The sequence below is a fragment of the Fundulus heteroclitus genome, chromosome 19, assembly GCF_011125445.2.
Source record: "Fundulus heteroclitus isolate FHET01 chromosome 19, MU-UCD_Fhet_4.1, whole genome shotgun sequence".
NCBI lineage: Eukaryota > Metazoa > Chordata > Actinopteri > Cyprinodontiformes > Fundulidae > Fundulus > Fundulus heteroclitus.
Genome location: NC_046379.1, coordinates 16,851,204 through 16,873,245, shown reverse-complemented (window position 1 = coordinate 16,873,245; position 22,042 = coordinate 16,851,204). Strand labels below are relative to the sequence as shown.

Below are 22,042 nucleotides of genomic sequence, written 5' to 3'. Positions count from 1 at the left end.
TTACAGTGAAAACAATGCTGGCTCACTGGTGCTCAGGAAAATTATTGAGGTTCAAGATGCCACAAGTCAGACCTTTGTCTTTTGTCGTGTCAACAAGTTTGCAGGCTGTTGCAATCAATGGGATTTACGTGAATGTATGATCAGCAGCCCTTGTTTCTTCCTTAGCGTGACAAGTTGAGTATAAAAACTCAACTTATTATGGGCCTCTCAGCTGATCCCCCTTGGTGGGCGTCACAGAACAGCTATATTCACACTAAGATAACGTCACACACAGGTGGACTCCATTTACTCCTTGGTGACTCCTGAAGGCAATTTTCAACACTGCGTTTTGTTTACACGTGCAAATAAAAATATTGTTCAAAACCATGTATTATTTTCCTTACACTTTACAATTATGGGCTGCTTTGGTTTGGTTGCGCATATGAATCCTGTTACTAAAACGACCGGGGTCTGTGGTTGTATTTATCCGACACCCGGAGCATATGTTTTTGAGTCAGACTCTCTCATCTCTCCTTCTCATGCTCCCCCCTCAGGATTCCTGTTTGCCTTCAAATGATTGAATTGCCGTCGGTTGAGGAGAAAGCTGCATCCTATTCTGTGATTGTCATTAAACACAACTGGAAATCCCCCTCGTCTCAGCAGCATCTATGACTGTGCTGTGTTTACGGGGGTGTGAATTTGTTTCCTTTGTGTGTGTGTGTGTGTGTGTGTGTGTGGGCAGGAGTTTACATATGTGGGCGCGTGCCAAGAAAAGCAGAACTGCTAACCACATCATTCAACAGGATGAAAACTTCTAAAAAGTTAGCTGGAGTCACCTCCATCCGTCACAGAGACAGACATCAATGCCTTTATCATCACCTTTTGACCCGAATGTGAGAATTCACACATGCAAGAACCGAAACGAGCAAGAGACAAAAGACAAAGACAAAGAAAAGTAATGAAAGTAGATATTCAAATGTATTTCTGAACAAAGATGCATGGTTGGCGGGATTTTCAAACTAAGCTGTATTGAGAGCTGGAAGGGATATTTTTAAACGTGATCTTTGAAGCATGGAGCAGCATTTACAAGCCCTCTAGATGACTTGGCATGTTTTCAGTTTTACATGCTCGGTTTCTCGGTGAGAAAGTCAAGTGCCAACATGATTGGGGCAAACTTGTTTTAGGCCCCAGAGACGCTGGCCTGCTCCAACTCTGCGTGCGACTGTGTGTCTTTGCACGTTGGTGCTTTTATTTGTTTGGACTCTATCAAATAAAGATTGAACTGTTTAAGGTTTAATGCAGCAGGGCCAAAGTCAAAGTATCGTTATTAGTCTCCCTTGAGAGAAATTTGCCTCGGATACACGGATCAGCTGCACTGCACTACATATTCAGTCACTAATAAAATAAATATTTTATAAAAACAACAATAAAATAGTAAAGTAATAAATATAAATAGTAACAACAGTTCATAAATCACATTTCGACTAAAACGATCAATAAAACCATGCAAATCAACCTTTAAAAGAACTAAGTTGAAACACCACTGCCCTCCCAGGGCTCTTGTGCTATCTTGGCTATCATCTGAAATTTGAACATTTTTGTGATTTTATCCAACTTTTTTAAACATTTTCCAACTCCTGACATACAGCTGTTTTAGAATATTTAGTTTTGCTGACATTAAATTTGTTTTACTTTAATATGTATTGATGATGTGCTATAAAGTTTTGTGGATCTGAAAACATTTGCCATATGTTGTTCTTTTTACGCAACTTCAATCAGCTTAGGCCAGTACCCCTAAAAGTCAAGATTTTGGGACCACAGTTTTGTCTCACTAGATCTGGAGTGCCTCAAGATGATTAATGCATCAAGGCAAAGTTACAAGTCTGGATATTTATTCTAATTCCTTTGAAGTAACATGAAACATCTCTAAGTACTCCTTTGAAAAAAACCCTGAGCCTTTTTAATGACATGATATATATCCTGAGGACGAAAACGTTGAAAATAAATTCTGAAAGAATTGAGCAGCACAAGCTGCAGAACCCATTTGGTTTGCTTTCATAACTATCCTTCATGTCTAAAACACGGCTAAAGAGATATTCTCCTCTCAATAACAGCAACTTCCAAACCAACACAGCAATAACTGGAAAATGTAAGTGTGCTGTCACGTCTGGATGGCATTCAGTAAATCTCCCTAAGATTCTTTGGGTAAGTTCCATGCGAGAGTGCAAATTTTGGCAACGTTAACTTCTAATTTATCCAGCAAAGTGGCCTTTTGTAAGCCTAACATATCAATGATTGTGGCAATCACAGCAACTAAACTCATGAGAGCATCTATTGCAAGTAGGTTTTTAAGCTCTGTGGGTACGAGTAACCTAAAACTGTGGGGGGAAGTCCGGGCTAAATTATCTAGACATTTTCCACAAAAACTCTGACATTTTCATTGCCTTTCAAAAAGTTATACGGTAAGCCATCCTGGGAAAGAAGAAAGTCATACTAATCCTGGCTGTTTTGTCTGCCACAAGCCATGGTATGGAACATAGCAAAGATGAGACAGAAAGTGCTTTGGCCAGTTCAAACCCGACGCTGAACTTTTGGCCTGCATGCAAAGCACCATGTGTGGCAGAAAACTAACACCACAGATCAACCTGACCACCACCATCCACATTTTGAGACATGGTGGTGCTTCCGTCATGCTGCGGGGACGCATTCCTTCAGTGGGGAAAAGGACGCTGGTGAAAGTTCAGTTGAGTTCACATTGCAGGAGGGAAGCAAGTCTAAGCATACAGCCAGAGCTACAACAAAAAGGACGGGGAAAGCCCGAGTCAAAGTTTACGCCTAAAAATATGACAAACCATACAGATTTTCTTACCTGTAAAACATAATATGCATATCTTTGTGTCCGTTTATCACATAAAGTCCTCATACAATGCATTGACAATTAAATGTAAAAAATGAATACATTTGCAGTTGTGTGTTTGCCATGTGAGTTTCTCGTGTCCTACCCATCAAAGAGACTTCTCCTTGTTGACTCAATAGCGCTGTCCACGTTACGGATGGCCTGCTCTATGGATGTGCTCACAAAGGTGTCGCCCTCTCGGCTGATTGCGGGCACTGACAGAAAAAGACAAACAGATTAATGTGGAATCTAAAAGGGAACACGGGCCAAACAGTAGGAAAAAAAAAAACAATGGAGTATTTCTTTCTTTTCTGGTTTCCTTTTTAGAAACGCATTCAGAAACTAACTTAGATCAACAACCGTGTTAAATTTAAAGCTTCAGAACTTCAGTCTCTTCCTGATCGTGCCATGTTTCTGTGCCAACTGAAAACAACGATACTGTAAAATGAACACAGAGTCCAACACAAACTGAGCACATTGATCCTCTGTACTGTTCGGCAGTGTAGTAGGTCAGACCAAGAACTGTTTAGACAAAAAACATACAATAAAAGAAAAACTCAAGAGCTCCATCTCAAACTCTACAGGCCTTAGTGAGTATGCACAAGGTTAAAGTTCATGAAAGTGGGATTGAAAAAACAAAACAAGTATGGCTTGTTTGGAAAAGGGCCCAAGGGAAAGCCTCCTTTCTCTAAATAAAATACGAATGAACCAAATGACTTCTGAAATCATGTCATTCTGATAAATGAGACCAATGTAGAGCCGATTGGCCTTAATGTGCTGTATTTGAACAAAGCAAACCGTGTATTAGCGCAAATACCTAATCACAGTTGTAAAGCATGGTGGTGGAGATGTGATGATTTGGACCTTACAGTCATTGAGTCCCCCATGAACTTGTTTATTCTAGAGTCAAAATAAAATAAATATGGGACAACAATAATGTGAGATTCCAATAAAGTCATACAGAGCAAAATGACTTGGTAAACATGGCTAAAGGTTGTTCAAACGTACTAAATCATTGGGACGATCACATTTTCTTTCACATTCCTCACATTTTCTCTGAATTATCTATGATAAACATTGACTTCTTATAATCCTTGGGTTACTTTTCGCCTGGATATTTAGGGATGCCATCGTTGTGCATGTCTGTTTTCAGGCGGATATCACAGACATGATGGTGGTTCCACAATACACTGTAGGTATGAATTGTTTCTTTACCCGTGACTGTAAGCACCATTCTAGCAGTCTGGTATCCAATAGGGTTCCGGGCGATGCATTCATACTGTCCAGCATCCGCGGTGCCGACATCCTTCACCTCCAGGTAACCTTCTGCACTGATGTGAAACTTGCCACTCTCTGTTATCTGCACACTGTCCTAAAAGACATATAAGCTAAGAGGATCAGGGACCTGAGAGCTCCAAAGGAAAAAAAAAACAACAACAACATTTATAGTTTTATGAGCAGTGGCAGTTCTTGCATTAATATCAGCTTGAGCAAGACCTTGCTTCTGCTGTGCCCAAAACAACAAAATACAGGACCTTATCTAGTATCTGGGACAAGGTAAAATGCAGTATTGTGGTAGAGAACGCAATATTTTACCAATATTATAAAAAAAGGAAAGGGGCAACAACTCTTCATTGACCGCACAGGTAAAAAAGCTGTAGGAACGTTGTATAAGTTCAAATGACAGACAAACCATCTATTTATCTGGTGTTTTTGTTTCTCCCTGTCTAATGCCTTGGGCAACTGCCAAGATTGCCAATATACAAAAAAAAAAAAAAAAAAAACTATTTGATACCAACCTCAATGTGCTGAGGCACTGAATTTACTCCCTAAATTCTGTTGTGATAACAAGGAAGCTGAATGGTTCACACCTTTATCCAGGTGAGGACCGGCTGCGGCTGGCCCCGAGCACTGCAGGGAATCTGCACATCCTGACCAGCCTCCACAGTCAGGTCCCTTGGAGCATTTGTGAAAACAGGCGTTACTGAATAAGTTAAAACATACACACAGGCACGTTAATGATTTTTGCACCATAGCTCAGCATAGAAAGCATATATACAGAGCATTCTGCAGTGCACCGCCATAGGCAGCAGAAGAGGGTTGCACAGGCAAGGGGACATATCATGCAAAATTCACCTTTTTTAGCCTTTAAATGCATTTTGATGTGTACTTGGAGTCTCTAGGAATGTAGAAAATTAGAATTTAGTCTCTCCAGGTGCTGCGTAGATATCTTTATATTCTGTTTGGGTCATCTTTTTGGATCCGTTCAGTTTTCTCTATTCCCTATTACTTTTTGGAACAACAGTAGCTATATTTACATGTACAAAAGTAATCAGAATAAAGGGCCAATCGGGATATAAAAAGTTGTCATGTAAACAAGCCAATCAGAATATGATGATTGCATTAAGCTCAATCGGAATGAAATTGTAATTCAAACGAGAAGGGAGGTTTATGCTGATTGATAATCCGATCAACGTGCATATAAATGCTTGTCAGGCTCAAGTTATTTTGAATGTGGCAAACTGACCCAAGTGCGCATGACGTAAACATGACATATTTCCACTTTGTTGACTGGTGGAAATATGTCGGGAAGCAAAACTGTTGGGGCTCTTGATACAACATTTCTGTTCGAAAAAATAAAAGAGCTTAAAATTGTTCCCTACACAGTAACGTTTCAACGTCATTAGAACATTGTGCAAGTCCAGCCTGGGCGCTGGACTTGCACGAGACAAACAAGCTCATCTAATAGTGCTTTGTTTACTATGTTTTGTTGTTTAGCAAAGATGGAAGATGGAAGAAGTTGATTGTGTGCCCATATAAACGTTGCAATCCGATTATTTTAAACCGATCGTGAAATTTTATAAATGTAAACATAGCTAATGTCACCGTATTTGCAGCGGAACTGCTAAACAAGGTCATAACCAATTTCACAAATCTGCCATGGTAATTTCTCGCTGTGGTTTTGTAGTCCAAGCTGAAGGATGTCTAAGTCAAAAGTGGGTAAGTAAAAATTGTCGGTTGGATTAAAAACGTTTCTGCACTGCTAGATAATTGTATCTCTGCAATCAAACTATAAAAAGGGCCAAACAGGGTGGAGTGGAACACTATGTGAACTGGAGGGGGGGGGGGTGTGAAGTGCCTCATTTGCATTTAAAAGAGACCGCACCTAAACGAGTTTCTCTCAGACGCACCCCAGAACAGCAGAAAAAGAGGGGCTGTTGGGCGACAATAATGAGGATATCACACCAAATTATTGCTGTTCCACTTTATATAGACCACAAATAAATTATCTGAATGTGAAAAGGAAGGATTTAAAAGCATGATATGTCCACTTTAAAGTGTTTGCGTTATCCTTAAGAGGTTGCTTTACTTTCCTTTATTACCAGGAACCATTAATCAGCTCAATGTCAGGGTAATACTGTAACAGGGGGCTCCAGTAGTTTAAATTACTGGTGTAAAGCAGTGCTGCAAGTGTTTTTTTTGTTTTTTTTGCTCAAAATTTCTAACCTTCCTCAATTTTCTCACCTCTCTGCTCGATGGTGAGCTGTACAGTGGTGCGCGCCGTCCCCACCGAGCTCACCGCCTCGCACTCATACTGGCCCTCGTCGTGTGCAGCCACCCGAGTGATGCGGAGCGTACCGGAGGCCAGGGTGACAAGGCGGCGGTCCGAAGTCAGAGGACTTCCACCTCGAGTCCAGATGATCAGAGGCGTTGGGTAGCCGCTCGCCTCACAGGGGAAATCCACTGTTTGACCCTCCGAGACTGACTGGTCCTGTGGTGTTACAGTGAACTGGGGGCTCGCTGCATAAGAGAACAAGGATTGAGAAATATATTAATTTTTTTATTATTTATGGGGATAGGTGGAGAGTAAATTTAACATCTTATCGACTTTGTAATCTCATAATCTCTTACAGTTACAGAGACTGGACTGCAAAGATGGTTGCCATGGAAATTACAGATAAACGGACTCTGAAGGCAAAGTGTCTGACATACTGAGACTGGACAGAATGACTGTTATGGGTGATATGTGTCAGCAAGGACGTCTGCATTACTGGATGGTCTTCTCCACCAATGTGATGAACGGAACGCTGATATCATACTGTGCCCGCCCCTGAATGGGTGGATACATGCTTGGTATTTAATGTCCGTTTGTAAGAACAAACAGGGTTCTCAGGTACCGGTTGCGTTGTGTTGTTATGAGAACCCAGTACTGAATCTGTAAACATTCCTCTGTCTTTTAGATTAAATATAAAGTAAATTATAGTTACAGTTTGAAGAGTCTTTATTACTACAGAAGTCTACAACAGAAACATCACATTACCACATCAAAGAACCAGGGAAGACCGTGAACAGGTCGATAGTTTAACACTTACAAGAGTGTTTTGATTATTCTTAAAAATGTGGTTTAAGCTGTACTGTCTTATTCACAATTCATACTCTTTATGATCCTCCTTATTCATCTTATATGGCGGCAAGGGGAAAAAACATGCAGATGACATTTCATACTGGTCTGATTCTAATTAACTGAAACCCATGACTCACTAGAATGAGAAACACACCATCTGTGCAGCTGGGAATGTGTTACTGAATGCACAGAGCGCAACTGCACACAAACTGTTAATATTACAGAAATACTGATACAAGCATAAAGAAGAAAAATCCAAACAAGAAATTCAGTGTTGATTCCTAGTTAGATTCACTTTCTCATCTTGCTGTTAATTCCTCTGCTCTGTTTGGAGCTGTGCAGCCGTCTTACCCTGCCACCGTGGTTTTGGTCCAACACACCGCCTTAAACACTGAGGTGCCATTATGCAGCATGTACTTTAAGCCATGTTAACAGCCATTACTACATGGAAAAACATGGTGTCATCTCAGGATTACAGGCTGCCATGCTTTCCTGTGCTGTGTCGGGCCTATAATTTCAGCTGCGCACTCAATGAAATCATGTTCACAGGAGGCAATAAAGCCCTGCTACACAGACAGCTGAATGTTGATATAATGAACCCATGAAAGCAACCATAAAAACATCAGTATATAATAATTTTTACAATTGTGTGCAAGCTTTTGACTCAAGATAGATACAATACATTTTCATGCCCAAGTGAGAAATACGTAAAAATCAGGAAAAGGGAGTATAAAGTAGCCATAAATGCACCAAACAGTTTCTAAAGAGTAATAACGTAATGTTTGAACCTGAATAACACAATGACCAACCAAAATGAAACTACAGTATCCTGTCATGCAACCTGTCTGTTGGTTGTTGTTTTTTTGGACTGGCAGGCTGTTCTCCACCTTCTGCTCTGTTCCAACTCAGCTTATTAGTGGAGCAGCTTCCCCTGCACCGACTCTAATTACCTGCAAGTCTTTCCACCTGGTTCTCTGCCTATTGATGCCTGCCTCTCACAGCCAGTCAGTGGCAGACCGTCTCCTTGCCTTGAGTGAGTGGAAGTCCAGCAGGCTTGTCTGCATTACCCGTTTATGACCCTGTCTTCATATTTTAAAAGTTACCCTCTCACATTTAAAGAAGAAGGAGAGAAGAAATGCTCAGAGATTTAACAACATGGCAACTGTAACAAGTAGTGATGGGTCGATGAGGCGTCATGAAGCGTTTCGACACGTTGCCAAACTGTATTGATACTGTGTCACTGAATACTGAAGACACCTGCTGGACCTTAAAAAATCCCTAAAGGCAACCTAGTTGACAGAGTTAACTGACACTGATTTGATGACCAAGTATACACAATAATACAATTTAAGTCATTGTATGTTGCATTGTATTATTTTATATTTTCGTTTGAATTTAAATATATTTGATTTTTTTTAGATACAGTCAATAAATAATGTGAACCTGTATCATAACGTCATAACCTCTAAGTAAACATGTTGTGAATGAGGATGCTTGTGGACTGGCTTTTTTATTTTAATTTTTTAAAATTTTTTGCTGCCATGTCCTTTCAATGCACCCCCCCCCCCCAACACACACACACACACACACACACACACACACACACACACCCTTTTGTGTTGAACAGTGAAGTATGAGAAAACAGCTTTAATTGTCCATCACATAACTTTCATATCGCGCATGCATTAACTTTTTCAACAATTCTCTCTTGCGGTTTTCAGCAGTAACGGCATTGTTTCTTATGGTTTAATATTGTCCATATGCCTCCTTTAAAGATTTATAATTCTACTCGCAGGACATGCGCACTTCCAAGCTTATTTCCTGTCATTGCCATGGTGAATTACGTTATTTGCGGTCCAGGGATTGGGCTTTTTTTTCATGCTCGTGTTTACGTTCAATGGTTGATCAGACGCTGTGTTTAGTTACCTGATTGATATCATTTGTTCTGAAATTGGGAATGCTGAGTATGACAGAGGGAGGAAGAATTACTCAGAGTAGCAGCTTTCTACTCAGTGTAGATCAGCCGTTTTTTCTAAAACGACGCACAGAACAAAGATGCACAGCGCAACCTGCCCCACCATAAAGGCGTCTGCCCAACCCATCAATCAGTGGTGCGCTCCGATCAGCACCTGGTGCTCACTGAGTCGGACCGTGGTACACCATCACATCAGAGTTGCAAAATGGTAAAAAAAACAACCTTGATTTAATATTATTTTGTTTACAGTTTAGCTTGGATTTTATTTACTGCGCAGCATAGCTTTGTTGTGCGTGCTGAATCCAGATACTGTGCGCGAATGCACACGCGCGCAGCTTAGAGGAAACAGAAACAATTTGGCGCGTCAGTCAGTCTGAAACAGTTCCTGTATCGGTCACGTGACTTTCCCATAGCGATACGCGCATCGGCACGGGTTTTGCTCTATGAGCTTGACGCATGCGCCGACACGTCGGTGTTGCCGGACCCTTAATTTAGCTCTGACACAGAGAGAAAATGTCTTGCTTAAACAGCTAATTATTGTGGGGAGGCATCCTGGAGGACAGTTGGAAAGATCGGTGGCTGTTTTAGTAAATCAACTTTAGGAAATGAAAAATATTTATGGCAGAAGGTTACTGCCTCATTACATAATAGACTAATAATTTTATCAGTACATCTTTTGTATCCACACCGTACAAACAAAAATAGCGTATTTATTACCAGAGAAACAATTCCGCAATTTATTTACAATTAGAACATTTTATTTTATTTTTTTTGGGGGGGGGGGGGGGGTCGGGATTTAGGAGGACACTAGCTAGGAGAAACGACAAATTAGCAGCAAATGAGAATAGCTGTACCATTGCCAGCCTCCAAACACTCACTAACTCTCCTCTTGTCGATAACACAGCAGCAGCCTCATTAACTAAAACAATGAGCCCTTTTGAGTAGGTAGGGTATTCTGCATCAGTGTGCCGAGTCATGCTGGGCCACCAGTTTAGATAAGACAGTTCTGCAAGTCATTAAGGGGTTATCAAGTTTACATGGTTAAAATCTTCACACTTCTTTCTTTAACTCTTAAAAACATCATGTTCAGTCATCTGATTCCTTTAGATAATCACCTCTCTGCTGGATGCTGAGCTGCACAGTAGCTCGCACCGTCCCCACTGGGCTCACTGCCTCACACTCATACTGGCCATCATCATGGGCTGCCACCCGAGTGATACGGAGGGTACCGGAAGGCAGGATTGTGTGACGTCGGTCCGAAGGCAGTGGATTTCCACCTCGAGTCCAGACTATCGCTGGTTCTGGGTAACCGCTCGCCTCGCAGGGGATATCCACAGTTTGACCCTCGATGACTAACTGATTCTGTGGAGCCACAGTGAACTGGGGGGTTGCTGCTCATAAGAGGAGGAAAATAAACAAAAATAGGAATATTTTGTGCAGATCACTAAAGCCATCGGATGTTCCTTACATTGTTCAAAATTTGCTAGAAGTTATTGTCTTTGCCTATGACACAATTCTATTTTGTTTAGGTATTGGTGAATATTCGCCATGAATGCAGGTTTATTTCATGCTTCTGCATGAAGCATGAAATAAACTTGCAAGCAAATAGGGCATTATAGTTTTATTTGTTCAAACAAATTGCACTCATAGAAATTGAAATCTACAAGGTTTACCTTGCACAATGATGCGTGCTGTGGCATGAATGGTATCCACGTTATTGGAGGCGAAGCATGTATATAGTCCTCCATCCTCTCGGAGAACATTCTGGATGTAAAGCCCCCCAGACGGGGTGATGTTGATGCGAGAGTCGCTAGGCAACGGTGTGCGATCACCCTTTGTCCAGGTGACTCTTGGCTGTGGCTGACCGGTGGCACTGCACTCCAGGGTCACACTCTCACCCACCAGGACCTCTGTGTTCAGGGGTTGAATGACAAAACTTGGCCGGGCTGGAAGAGCAAGAAAAGAAGGGGCAAGTCATTTGAACGAGGTTCAAGGTAACTTTACTAAGTCTTACAAACTTCAATGCTCACTCTGCCTTAGAATGTCTTAATGTTAAAAAAGGTTATCTTCTTTGTAGATTATTTATTATAAGAACAAAGTTTTCCTAATTAAATGAATATACCAAATACTACAAAAATCAATCCAAATACAAGCTTTGACAAACTATTACTTTGATTTCCTGTGCAAATTCTCAGTTATCCAGGTCAGCGCAACCAGGATAACTGGGTTACCTGGGTATCTTAATTACTTTGATTAAAACCAATTATAAGGCTGAATATCAAATCAGACAGTTATAAATTTAAATTTGAGAAAACTTTCAGAATTAGAGTGGAAAAAAACAACTAATACTAGCAAAGTGGCTTGGACTTTAGTAAAATTCTCACTCCTCAATATATACATACTGTCAAGGAACTGATTTGTGGAACCCAAATTCAGCCACACACAGAACTTCAGTCTCAGCAGTTTATTGAAGGAGATGGATTATGGAGGAGGAGACTGGTGAATGGTTACAGAATGGAGCAGTGGAGATGATGGCAGGAGCTGGCAGACCAGAAGGACCTAAGGCGGGCTCAGGGAGTCAGGTAGCCTTGTGGGCTGAAGGAAGGGCGCAGAAGGTCCGGGTTACCCAATAGCACAGCAGCAAGGGTCCTTGGAGCGGCTGGACAGCGGGCAGACATGAGATGGGGAGAGTGCAGCAGGCTGGAGGCAAGGGAAACGGCGAGGAAGGCGGCGAGGGACGTGAGCAGAAGGCTAGAGCAGCAGGTGAGTGTGAGGGTTCAGCTGGGAGGTTTGTCAGACAACATTCGGGGAAGAAATGAAGACGTTCCAGCGATGAAGGGCTGGCTGAGGAGTTCTTAAGTAGGCTGATTGACAGGTGTAGTGAGACTGGCTTGATTACTCTGACAGGTGAAACTGATCAGGCATGGAGTGGAGAGCCTGGGCTGCATGTGAGGTGGAAGGTGCTGGAACTGTCTAGGGCAGTGGTCCCCAATCCTGGTCCTCGGGGGCCGGTGTCCCTGCAGGTTTTACATGTGTCCCTGATCCAACACACCTGACTTACTTCCCCAGTGTGCTGTCAAGTTCTCCAGAGTCCTCATAATGACCTCATTATTTGACTCAGGTGTGTTGAAGCAGACTGACAAATAAAAGTTGCAGGACACCGGCCCTCGAGGACCAGGATTGGGGACCACTGGTCTAGGGTGAAGTGGGTAAGACTGAACCCTAACACATACATACATACATACATACATACATACATACATACATACATACATACATACATACATACATACATACATACATACATACATACATACATACATACATACATACATACAGACACACATACCTCAATATTTGGGTAGTAATATTAAGCCTCACAACTACAATATGTCCAAAGGTTTTTCCCAACCAGGAAGAACAAAAATCAACTCAGTGAAAGGTTCAAGTTTAAAAAGAAAAGGCAAAAAAGTATTAGCGACTAAAACAATAAAATACAAATATTTGCCATTGGCAACTGCTTTATAATTTGTATGGGAAGTAACTCAGTTGCAAAGATCACCATTCTCAAACTGTTTCCAATGTTGGTCAAAGAAAATGCAGTTTATCTGTCTCCTTATTTGGTCAGTGATTAGGGTGGAATGAAGAAAATATGTTAGCAGCAACGGATCTGTGGTTTACTGTGACACAGAGACAGGAATTGCTAAACATCAGCTCTCAGAAGCTCTAAATGGCCTCAGTGTCAACCAAAAACATCCACCAAAGTCTCCCATGATATCAGATGTCACTTTTTGTTTGCTTCATATTTGTACTTTGGAACAGAGAGTCTAGAAAAAGTAAAAGATACACAGAGAGCGTCACCCATCACCATTATTAGATTTGTGACATTTTGAAAAATTTTTTTCGAGATGCACTAATTGGACTTTTATTGGCCAGTTGAGTTATACATCACTACTTTAAACCTACCTTACCTAAAAAAAAAGAATGCACAAAATCTGTTTATGACCAGATCCAATATTAGGCAATGACTTGGGGTCCAATGTTTCTTGAGAGAACACTGTTTTATACAGCCAGCTGGTAAAAATCACAGCCTATTTTCATGTTCACAGCATGCAAATTAGTGTTATAGTCTGTGCACATTCTTTTGTTAATCCAATCTAGATTTTCCACTTTAAAACTGAGCCTTATTCATCTTTTACAATACTATTTACAGTGACAGAGAAAGGGGCTGCTGCAGCTTCCTGACGAGAAAATGTCATTAGATTTTACAATCTTCAAAATAAAACGCAAAATTTTTGGCAGCTAAGAACATCTTGTTCTGTAACTTTTGTATGAGCACAATTAACTAAATTGAATTTTACATATGTTACAGTCAAATTATCAACAAGTCATATCAAAATTAAAACTATGCTAATATTAGCTCAATTTCCCAACATGAGTTCAAAGTTCTGGAATCCACTACAAAACTGTAAACACCCCAGATTTATCTGTTGTAAACTATATAGGACATATTGTCCTGTGTAGTTTACGCTGGTAGAGAAAGGAAAGTGGGGCACTTACAGGGGGCTCCAAAGTATCGAAGAGTAACCTCTGAAGTCTTGACTTCCCCGGCTACGTTTTTGGCCATGCACTGGTAAACGCCCTGGTCAGTCTCTCTGGTGTCTTGAATCATCAGTGTGCCATCTTCCAGCAGGTTCAGACGACTGTCATCCCGCATATTTAAAGCATTACTGCAACAAAACAACACACGTTCACGTCTCATTTACTGACAGTCGGCGATCGGTTATTGTTACAGCTTGTTTTCTTTTTCTTGTTCTGTTATTTGATCCAAAAAAATTAATTAAAAAACATAATATATTAAGATTTTTTCCAGGTAATTTTAAAAATACAAAACACAGGGTTACAGAGGGGCGGAAAAAAAATGAATAAATTGAAAATTGGCCATGGCAAAGGCCACATGCTCTATGTGTGAATTTTGTGATCTAAACATTTAAATAATCTGCTCTTTACCAGGTTCCAGAATAATTTAAATCTAGATTTAGATGTACAAAACCCAATGCTGCAGCATCTCCTATGTTATTTTTTTATTAAACAAAGATGAAGGCAAAGGGAGCCACTGTCTGGCTGAGTGATAAAGGCATAGAATATACAGAGGCCAGATTCACACAGCTGTCCAGGATTTGATTCCCAACCTCAGGCTTTTTGATGCATCTATTCCCCTTTTCTCTGTCCTTTCTGTCAAGCTACTAATGACTACAGTGAACTAGTGCCATAAAATCAAGAGAGACAAAAAAAAGATGAAGCCAAAATAGAAAAGGTTTTTGAAAAACAAACATCTCAAAATCTCAATAATGCATAAACAATACATCCCACTAGAAACTAAAGGGGGTATATTTTATTTTAATAAAGATTTTTAAAAAATGTTGGCAGCATTATATTAAACTGTTAAAAACTGACATGAGATTTTGAGTCAGTTCTAGTTTTTTTGATATATATGTTGATAAGTCTTACTTGTTCCTGAGCCAGATTATCTGTGGTTTGGGGTTGCCCTCAGCTCTACAGGTGAAATAAACAGTGTTTCCTGATGTAACATCAACATCCCTGGGCTCTGAGGTGATCCTTGGTACCTCTGGAATGAGAACATCACACAAGACAAATGAATGATAATTACACCAATATGTATTTAGTGCAAGCTTTCATGTAAACCAAACGTTGTAGCAAATTATTTGTTCTTTCACCAGATCTAAAAATATATGGAAAGCAACTTATGACTTATAATAAGCAACCTTATGTAACATATTTCCGTCCATTTCCAGTGTTGTTTCAGCTCATTGAGGTTGGCAGACATTCATTTCTGCAGCTTCTCAGCCAAGTGTTTTAACATATGTGAAATCTGGACTTTAACCGGGCCATTGCAACTGACTGATTCTTGACTTTTTCAGACTTTCTGTTTTCATCTGTTTTTGTACGGTTTGGGATCATTGTCCTGTTTCTGTTCTGGTTTGTGCCAAGCTTCAACTCTCAGGCAGATGGTATCACACTGACAATACATTGGTAAACAGAGAAGTTCAGGGTTGACTCAATGACTACACGGGACACGCGTCTTGTGGCGGCACAACCAACCACAAAGATGGCATGGAGATGTTTGTGGTGATACGCTGTGTTTGGTTTTCTCCAAACATGAAACTGTAAAGTGCAGCCAAACATCTCTACTTTGGACTCATCCGTCATAACGACATTGCTCTAAACGTCTTGTGCAGCTTTGGTTTTGTTTAACATTTTTTCTGACCCTTTAGCTGAATTTATTGGGAGGCCCACTCCTATAAAAACTTGTTTTCTTTTTTCTATTTATGAATAATTTCTCACAGCAAACTGACAAACTCAAAAAAGGTTTAGAAGCGGGCCTTATATCCATATCTTGGCTGATTTGTAGGGACAACTGCTTCCCTGAGATCATTGCTGGCTCAACAGGAGATAATGTGATATAAAATAGTTTCCACAACAACAGAGGGTCTACGTCTTCTTCTTTTTTTTTTTTTAACCATGGCTGTACTAAAATCAAGCCTCAACCGAATCAGCCTTGTCCTTGTATTAATGTTGGGAAGAAGTGCTAAACTTACTCAGGGGCCAAATTCCAGAAGTTTCTCACAAGATGTTTTTTTTTTCCTGAACTCAGTGCTGATCTGGATTAACGGTCACCACAAGCATGTGAAACCTAAGACACACAGAAGCAACAAACAGGAACGGTTCCCATGTCCCAAAGGGAGATCCAACCCTCCCACTCTCACAGCAACAACAGCAGCAACTCCTTCAAGCAGTTTCCTAATTGCTCCCACAAACAACCAATGGGAAGAGGACTGCTTTGAATCGGCCAGCAGGTCAACCTGCGATGTGAAGCCTATAACACGTCAACTCTAAGAGGATGATGGTTTGACGCCAGCTATTACAGGGAAGTCTACCCCCCCCCCCCCTGCTTACAGGGAATGAGGTGGAACAAGAAGGAAAATATGGGTGGACGGAGGTGTTGAATGACTTTCACTGTGTTTAAAGGAGGACATTCTTCTCCTGGATGGGAAGTGGGTGGGAGGGTTACACTAGGCAGGAGTGGGCAAGTCACGGCCATTAAACTTCGCTGCTGAGATTAAACAGTGGTTAAGTTACAGCTGCCTGGTTCTGACTGAAGGGTTCTGTGGGGGCTGCAGAAAATGCTGGGTTACAGCAAGTGGATTTAGTGCAATGAAAGCTAGCTGTCAGTTCTGGAGCCCACATGGAATCAGACAGATTTATGGAGTAATCTGGATTTTCTCTTCCACTTTTATTATAGAGAAACATGAAAGAAAAACATAGTTATGGAAATGATACCCTGTTCATAACCGGTATAATTTTTTTTTTTTTTTCCATTTTCAGAACAGTTTTACACAGATTTTTATGTAGAGTAATTAGGTAAGTTAGAGCAAAGCAGATAACCCAAGCAAATAACCAGCACCATGCTTGTTACATGTCCAGTGTCAACTCTATGAAGGGCAAAACAGCAAAAAACTTTAATATTCAGCATGATAAACACTTGAAAACTAATAAATGTTGTGTTTTATAGAAATAAAATGTTATAGATCTTTAATACTCAGTATTCTAGCACATGTATCAATGCTTATTGCTTTTATTTTTAAATAATAGCTTTTAGATACATTTTTTTAAACCTTTTTGGGTACCATTTCTCATGTCTATACCACAAAACCATCCCTTCTCAATAAAGCACTTATTATTCCACTCTGTGCGCGTTGATTGAATGGGTCAAATAAAAGGGCTTATTTAAGCAGCAGAAAGAATCAGTTTCGTTACAAACAGGTGCCTGAATACTTATTTAAGGACAGAAATTTGCAGGAATCTTGTGGAAAAAACTGCAAAGGCAGAAAGAGCATGTTGAGGGTTGGCTGCAGAATGCTTGATTCAATCTTTAAGTGGGGTAAAATAAAAACATCGACCTATTGAAAACAGCATTCGAACCCCTTACATAAAAAATTATGTAATTCAGTGTTGCAGCAATCTGGAAACTTAAAAATTATAAACACAGAGTCCATGGTGTTGATTTTCCAGAATTAGTAGGAAACCTGTATATCTTCATATAATTTCCTATTTAAGCTATAAACATCCTGCTTCCTGCTACTTCATGTATTGCAGCAACTTCAGGAAACAAACAAAGCTGCTGAGAGGCCGCCGTCGGGCCGTTCCTCGTCTGACAAGCTCATTGAAAAAATACAAAAAAAAGGTATCCGCTGAGATCAAATGGGGCTGATGTGTGAACTTTATTAACAAAAATAAACAAAATAAACAACGTAGAATAACGTATCCAAAACATAACTTGACAAAGGTTAATCACAGCGATCTGTATGGCGGCCAACAAAAATACAGTGGACCACTCACCCGGTGTATTTTTTGTGACACTCCAACAGGTGAGTAATATGCACAATTACCAATCTCCGCCCACATCTTGTTGACCCAAACCTCCACAAACAAACAACCAAACAAAAACAAAACCAGAACAGCTCTAAACCCAGACAAACGAACATCAAATTATCTTTTCATTTATGGCTCCTACATCATGCATAACCATTCTCCTCTTTCACCTATAAAGTGATAAAGTGAACAGCTGCTTGTTGTCCTACTGACCACAGATTGATGTTTCCTGAGGCTGGGTCTGTTTTTTATTCAGGAGCAAAACAGCTGCTGCTCAGACAAAGGACAGAGAAATAAAGCTGTGTGTATGTAGGCAGTGTGTGCGTGGATTATACAGGAAGGCTCAACACGTGACGTTTGTGGAAATGATAGGTGAGCTATTGTCTGTGCCTAGTAAAAATTTATTTTTTACTAGACACAGCAATTTTTTTTCTTCGTTTTAAAAGTAAAAAAAAAACAGAAAACCCCACCACATGGTTTTATTACTCTGCAAAAACAGAACTAAAAACAAGCATAAAATTTTCTTGATATGAATGTATTTGTCCTTGATTTGAGCAGGTAAACAAGATGATCTACCAGTGGAATGATTATGTTGACCCCTTGCATAAGATAATTAGATATACTGCAATTAAAATAGAAACAACTCATCTCCATCATCTTATCTCAAGTGCAAAAAATCGTATTTGATTATTACATCTGTTTTTGATTACGTCTATTCTCAATCTCTTGCGAATTATTCATTCCTTTTGAGCTTTTTCACATTTTGTAATCTTGAAACCATAAACTTCAAAGTATTGTATTGTTTGTATGTATGTATGTATTCAGCCCCTCTGAGGTAACTTTGCCTCTAATAAATAGTATTTTCTAAATTATATTAAAGTTTTTTGGTAGGAATGTAATAATACGTTAAAAAGTTCAAGTTCAGTTGTTAACGTTACGAAGGGCTTTGTTTAAAGATGGTTCGAGGATGCAACAGTGAGAGAATAAGAAAAATCCCGGTGAACTGTCAAGTTATGCATTTTTATGTTTTTTTATGTTTAGTTGCTGTTTTTCTGTTTGTACCGCAGTTGAGCTCCTCAGCAGTGAGTGTAGCCACCGATCGGCCCTGCAGCCGGCTGGGATGGTCGCAGGTGGCGGCGGCCTGCGCGTTTCCCGACTCTGCGTACTGCTTCAGCAGGTCGGCCAGCCACAGCAGCTCACAGTCACAGGTCAAAGCGTTGGAGTCCAGTCGCCTGCACACATGGACACAGGGAAAGAGCGAATCAGGAGACGCAGGGGATTCTGGGAGCGCTGCTAACGAATGCTTTTGAAAACACGTCTTCATATTTATGTCTTAATTATGTGAGAGCTTTGTGTTGATGGGTGTCATCAAGACAAAGCAAATACAAATATTTATTAAATTTGAAAATTGTTTATAAGCTCATAATAGACTTCAAAAGGGTTATGATGAAAACAATAAAGACAGAACAATAAGATAAAAAGCAGGCCTATCTATGGTTAGCATTCTGATAGCAACATAAAAATTTAAAACAAACTGATAAAATAAAAATCTCTCAGTCCTCATAATAAATCTGAGGTCCAATTTTCCTTTTTGCAGAAAAAAACAATAAATTGAACTAATCTGGAAGCCTGTAGGCAAAGGGTGCGGAGAAAGCAAATTTATTTAAAGCCTCTTAATAATCAAAACTTTATTTGCAGTCAGGTTGTCAAATCTTTCTTTTTGCTTCACTTTTGTTTCCAGACCTGACAGCTTAGGCAAGCACCATGCTGGGTCTGGTTGCCTTGCAGTGTTCAAGACAGATTACTATGGCAAAATAAGATATTCCTCTGTTGCATAATTAACAATTTGGTTCAGACAGGAAATTGGACGATTATAAGGAGAAAAAAACAACAAAAAACAGCACATTTACGAGCTGAGCTTTATACCAGTGCTTATTTATATATGTAAATGATCTATAAAACCAGGACTTTTCATGTGTACCACTCATGGTTTTGCGATTGATCAAGAATTAATGACTTAAAAATGTAAAATCTTTTCTTCATAAAATGAAAGATATAAACATTATTGTCATTGCATGGAAAAGGTACAATGAAATTAAAGTGCATTTTCACACTCGCTGCTTCATGTACTGTACATGCACACACATCAGATACTTTAGACATGGTAAAAGTTAAATAAATACGCTTTGATATGTTACACAAAGTAAAGTCACTAAGCAATGTGTACAGGTTACAGGCATAAATGGAATTGCTGCAGTTGCAGCGTCCTCCTCAGAGATGTTCTAAGGAAGAGATCTCTGAGCAATGACTAAATCTTTAAGAGTTTGTAAAGATTTAGTAATATTTATAGCTATTTTCTCAACTGTAGATACAAAATTAAGAAGATCCACTTATTTTCTGCATTGTATTAGTCATGACAGAAAAAAAGGTTAAAGTTCATGCATGAATCACTGTATGTAGGTTTTCGTTTATGCAAACTTTTCTTCCAAGTTTTAAGGTTGTTGAAAACTTGACTGGGAGAATTAGCTTTACAGCAAGTAGTAAAATCAAAATCAAGCATAAACAACATTTGCAACATACACACATTGTGTATCTTTTAGGTCTTTTTAGGTCTTTTTTTTTAATTCTAAGTCTAAGTTAAAGACGTTTTTAAGTGCAGGCTAAATATGTAGGCCTTAATCAGAGTAGTGCATCTAATACTTGTGACTGAAGTCTAAAAGATGTGTATGAGTAGCTTTAGGTGTATTATTAAGTTTGTGCCAACCAAATTTACCAAATGCACCCATTACCAGCCAAGTTTTTTTTAAACAACACACAATCTTATGTAAAACCTTGTTGCTAAGTAAAAAGAAATCCGTTCATTTGGTTTCGAACTTACTTAGTTTTAAACGTGCAGAAAGAATAACATCACGTGTTGGCAAGAACACCTTCAAATGCACTCTGAGGGGTTCTGATTACAACGCATTCACATCCGCACCTCCGAGCTGTCGACCTGCGATCAGATTAGTCACGTAGTGGCAGCGAAAACACACTCCTTTGTGGCAGTTCATGAACTACAGCGTGGCCGGCACCACCAAATCCAGCTCAGTGCAAACAGCGGGGCCCACCAAAACAAGACTGGAACGGCTTGTTCTCACTGTGGGAACGCGCCTCACAGCTTGGACTCCTCTTCTTGTTCAGCTTCATTACAATTTGTCATCTAAAAACACGTTTCACACTCAAGAGGCTTTGATGAATGACTTCAGAAGTTTTTTTAATCATCCTTCACAGCCTAATATCATTTATATTTTCCAATATGGAAAGCTATAATCAGAGCAAAGTGAATGTGATTAACTGGGCTCTTGAGCCTCTCTTCTTGAACTCTGATTAAACATTAGAAGTAAATTCACGAGTAGAAAAAAAAAGAGGTCAAAAACACTTGACCAAGGAAAGCTGGTGTCAGGACTAAAGAATGGTGCATTCCAGGGGAATATAATCAGTGAGCTGCTTTCATTTTAACAATCCACATTCCATACCGCTCCCAAACACATTTATCAGATTTTTAATTTCAGATTTTCTTTTTCTACTCACAAGCGTTTCATGGACTGAAGATGCGCGAAGGTTCCAGGGACAAGCTGCGTGATTCTGTTGTTGTGCAAAAACCTGACCAGGAGACGGAAAACAGGGACAAACAACTGCCGATGAAACTGATGTGTTGTTTTTGGTGATATCGTTTTTCATTTTTAAAACAGAACATGTAATATCATTGTCTTCCCAGGTAACGCCAGCATAGGTCATCTTCCCACCGTGGACACAACAAAGACTTTTCGTTAACACTTTATTTGAAGGGGTGTACATAAGACTGACATTACACTGTAACTTTGCGCAAATTATGACACTATTAAAGCAAAGTTGACATTGTTTAAAATGTCTTTGTTACGACAAGACCTTAATTTAACAAAACCCCAAGTCAAGCCCTTAATTTAACCTAATCCCAAATCAAGCCCTAAATTAAACCTAATCCCAAATCAAGCCCTATACTTAACCTTGTCTCTATTAATGTCAAGTTGTCAAGTTGTCATAAAGTTGTCAAAGACATTTGAAACAATGTCAACTTTGCTTTAATAGTGTCATAATTTACCGAATGACAATTAATGACAACAGTTCTAAACATTCATAAAGAGTCATTTATGTTGATAACAGGTGTTATGTCATGTTTATGACAGTGTAATGTCAGTCTTATGTACACCCCTTCAAATAAAGTGTAACTGACTTTTCCTGCTTATTCGACACTTTTTGATTAGCCTTTCACACCCTTCCTCATCTTTCCTTTCAGGAAACTGATTCAAAGATG

At 39.7% G+C, this 22,042-nt stretch overlaps 1 protein-coding gene across 2 annotated transcripts in view; it reads right to left on the bottom strand.

Annotated features, from left to right (window-relative positions):
- LOC105918812 (peroxidasin homolog) overlaps positions 1 to 22,042 on the bottom strand; it is a 67,483-nt gene that overhangs the window by 12,099 nt on the left and 33,342 nt on the right. For both annotated transcript variants that reach the window (XM_036150420.1, XM_036150421.1), the window contains 10 exons: positions 21,280 to 21,351; positions 18,772 to 18,941; positions 14,767 to 14,884; positions 13,816 to 13,985; positions 10,929 to 11,201; positions 10,371 to 10,646; positions 6,401 to 6,676; positions 4,747 to 4,859; positions 4,091 to 4,247; positions 2,982 to 3,090 (listed from right to left, as the gene is read on the bottom strand). In XM_036150420.1, the coding sequence (XP_036006313.1) occupies positions 2,982 to 3,090; positions 4,091 to 4,247; positions 4,747 to 4,859; positions 6,401 to 6,676; positions 10,371 to 10,646; positions 10,929 to 11,201; positions 13,816 to 13,985; positions 14,767 to 14,884; positions 18,772 to 18,941; positions 21,280 to 21,351 (1,734 nt within the window). The remainder of the gene's footprint in view (positions 1 to 2,981; positions 3,091 to 4,090; positions 4,248 to 4,746; positions 4,860 to 6,400; positions 6,677 to 10,370; positions 10,647 to 10,928; positions 11,202 to 13,815; positions 13,986 to 14,766; positions 14,885 to 18,771; positions 18,942 to 21,279; positions 21,352 to 22,042) is intronic.